The sequence below is a fragment of the Phytophthora parasitica genome (assembly GCF_000247585.1).
Source record: "Phytophthora parasitica INRA-310 unplaced genomic scaffold supercont2.562, whole genome shotgun sequence".
NCBI lineage: Eukaryota > Oomycota > Peronosporomycetes > Peronosporales > Peronosporaceae > Phytophthora > Phytophthora nicotianae.
The window spans coordinates 1-2,773 of NW_008649548.1; the positions used below are offsets into that span (position 1 = coordinate 1).

General features: G+C 49.4%; 2 protein-coding genes across 2 annotated transcripts; both read right to left on the reverse strand.

The window, feature by feature from the left end:
• Positions 1 to 66: 66 nt before the first annotated feature.
• On the reverse strand, positions 67 to 1,062 carry PPTG_20396 (hypothetical protein; the record flags this gene model as incomplete). The annotated part of the gene is made up of 1 exon (XM_008919189.1): positions 67 to 1,062. A coding segment is annotated over one exon (996 nt), but the record flags the coding sequence as incomplete, so codon positions are not given.
• Positions 1,063 to 1,190: 128 nt separating this feature from the next.
• On the reverse strand, positions 1,191 to 2,677 carry PPTG_20397 (hypothetical protein; the record flags this gene model as incomplete). Its single annotated transcript, XM_008919190.1, has 7 exons — positions 1,191 to 1,469; positions 1,527 to 1,628; positions 1,702 to 1,886; positions 1,957 to 2,100; positions 2,182 to 2,207; positions 2,281 to 2,349; positions 2,436 to 2,677. 7 exons carry the CDS (start codon positions 2,675 to 2,677, stop codon positions 1,191 to 1,193), a joined length of 1,047 nt encoding a protein of 348 aa, XP_008917438.1.
• Between the last annotated feature and the right edge of the window lie 96 nt (positions 2,678 to 2,773).

A 2,773-nucleotide genomic window follows, 5' to 3' on the forward strand; every position in this document is an offset into this window, starting at 1 on the left:
ATGGAGGCTGGGTAGCAAGGGCGGCATGATGATTTGCCTTTGTAAAGCCTTGTGTCGAGCGCGTACATCCTCTTCTTCTTGAAAAGATGTCTTTGGCGTTTTGAGTCGTTGCGTAACTTTAGAGGCCTCAACCTCAAGAAATTTCTTGCTGGAAAATGAAAAGCATCCTGGGCATCCTGCCGTCACTGTGGCTTTCTTGCATACGAGACACATCGGAGCCTTACAGTTCTTCACAGCAACACCCAAGGACTTTGAGTAGAATTCTCGTGCAGCTATGGCAGCTTCAAGGCGTCGCTTGGTTTCTTGCTGACGAGTCTTTGACGCTTCCGAGAGTTCAAGACCTCCATCCATTTCGTCGAACAGCTTGATACCAACATCTTGATCTTCCAGGTCAGAGTCATCGATGTCACCTTGCTTCAGGGCGATTTTATCCAGAGGAATCTTTGCAAAGCCTGCGAAGAAGAACACGGGTGAGATACAGCGACTGTCGTCATGCTTAGCCATAGCATATCCGTGGCATGATGGATGGAGATACTCTGCTTCAGCCGGTAGGTTCGTAGTCCTTTGAAGCCCCAAGCGCGATTGTAACTGGAAACGTGAAGCTTGAAATGGGGGACACAGCGCATGCGAATACGACGCAAAAACTGGTGAGCTGATAGTGAATTTCTGTGCTGCGTCATCGAAATAATACCCGGCAGCGGCAGGATGACAACGTTGCGGCTCGACAACATCACGCTCCAAACGTCGAAGCACAAGCTCTTCCTCGAGTCGCTCCTGCTGGTGCCAACTTGACCTTGATATCTTCTCCTCAGCGAACCGTTTTGCCTGGTCATATTGATCCTTGATGGCCTGCTTCCGACGCTGGGACTGCTCCTTCATGCGTAGTCGATCGCGTTCTTTCTTCTCCAGTGGTGTGAGCTTGCGCGGCTTCTTGATCGACTTCAATCGGAGTGGAAGAGCAGCTGCAACCGCCGACGGTGGTGTATTTTGCCGCGTATCATGTTGATCTGGTCTTACGAGGATGCTGTCAGTGCTTCTTGCAGAGGATCTCACCTGTTCCATCCTTCACAATATTAATAAAGGTGAAGACAGATTTGCATTGACAAGCATAAAGAGATAGCTAATTATAAATGCTGGATCCATGCTTGTAAAACAAGCATGGATCCCCTTACTGCCACACTTTAAAGCTGTTAGTCCTCCCAGGGCTCGATAATGAACTCGTCGTACACGTTGCCGTTCTTGTTGAGCACGAACTGGATCCGCATGTCTTCCGGGCTTGTGGCGATGCGAAGATATCCATAGTCGTTGACGTGGCGGAGACTCCACTTCCCGTACTTGTCAGAGAAGTCCTCAGTCCCGAGTGGATAACCAGCAGAGCCCACCACAATATGCACCGTGCCTTTGCCATCAGCAAAGCACTCTTTACGATACAATGGGCAGCTTCGCTCGTAAGCATGTTCATGGCCAACCTGCATGCAGAAATCAGTTCACTTTCCAGCAAGCATAAGTGGATCAGTGCAACGTACCATCATCAAATTAACACGGTGCTTGTAAATCAGGTCTTCAACTTCCTCCTGAAACTTGTAGGAAACCTTCATATCGGACTCGATGTTCATCTGGGTCGTATACTGAGAGACAGCACAACCATGATGAGAAGAAGAATACAACACAAAAACCCTTTCTGGTATCCTTATGACTAACCATCATGCGATGAGCTGTCAGCACCACCCACGGAGTGACGCTGCGATCCACTTGCTCCAAATCGTGCTGAAGCCATTCATATTGCTCGGATCCGCGGGTCCAGTTGTGCTCGGTCGACATTTGGATGACATGGACACCGCCGTAGTTGAACGAGTACCAGTAAATCCAGTTTCCTGTCTTGGGAGCTACGAAATTTTACAAATAAGTCAGTGCATTGCTGCATCTAAATACACAAAACAATAACGGCCTGCTTACCATGCCATCGATGGTGCATTGGCACTCCGCACTCCCCGGCCGAATCGATACCAAAGTTACCCCACGACGGGTTGAAGCTTCCCCCGTACGGTAGCATGCCACCACTCAGGTCATGCTTTCCACCCCTGTTGTAGTCGTATTCGTCTGCAACAACAAAGCAAACATTTACATGAGCACGCCTACCACGTTGAGTGCTGGTGTTGACTAGTACTTCGAAGTACTTACGATTTCCGATGCCCACCATGTATGGTCTGTTATGGACACACGAACAAAATAAACAATTAGCACTCATAATCTTCAACGTTGACGTCTAAATGCACGTACAATCTGGTCGCGTAGGGCTCGATCAAATGAAAGAACTGGTCCCAAATGTATCCAACCGATCGAGCGTAGCTATATATCCGGGATCACATAACGTTGACGTAAGTGTAATATAGGGCGTCATCACAGGTAAGGCCTGCAACAAAGCTGAGCAGTACCTGATGTCGCCGAAGTGCAGCAAGAAGGAATCGTATCCTCCTCCCATCACTTCCTCGTAAACTCTTCCAGCAGTCGACGCCGAGCCTGGCTCAACGTACGCGCCCATATCGGCATACGCAATAAAGTTTGCGTACTTAGTACTCTTTGGAGGCCGCGACTTGAAGCGTCGCACGTGACTCAGAGCATGTCCCTCGTGGCCGTATTGGTAGTAATAGTACGTGTCCGGCTTCAAGTCCGTCATGATAACCGTGTGCATGAACCCAGGATCCCGGAACGCTCGCTGTCCCAGAACATTCGCCGGCTCGTGGCATCTACAAGATGCAACATCGGAGTCAGT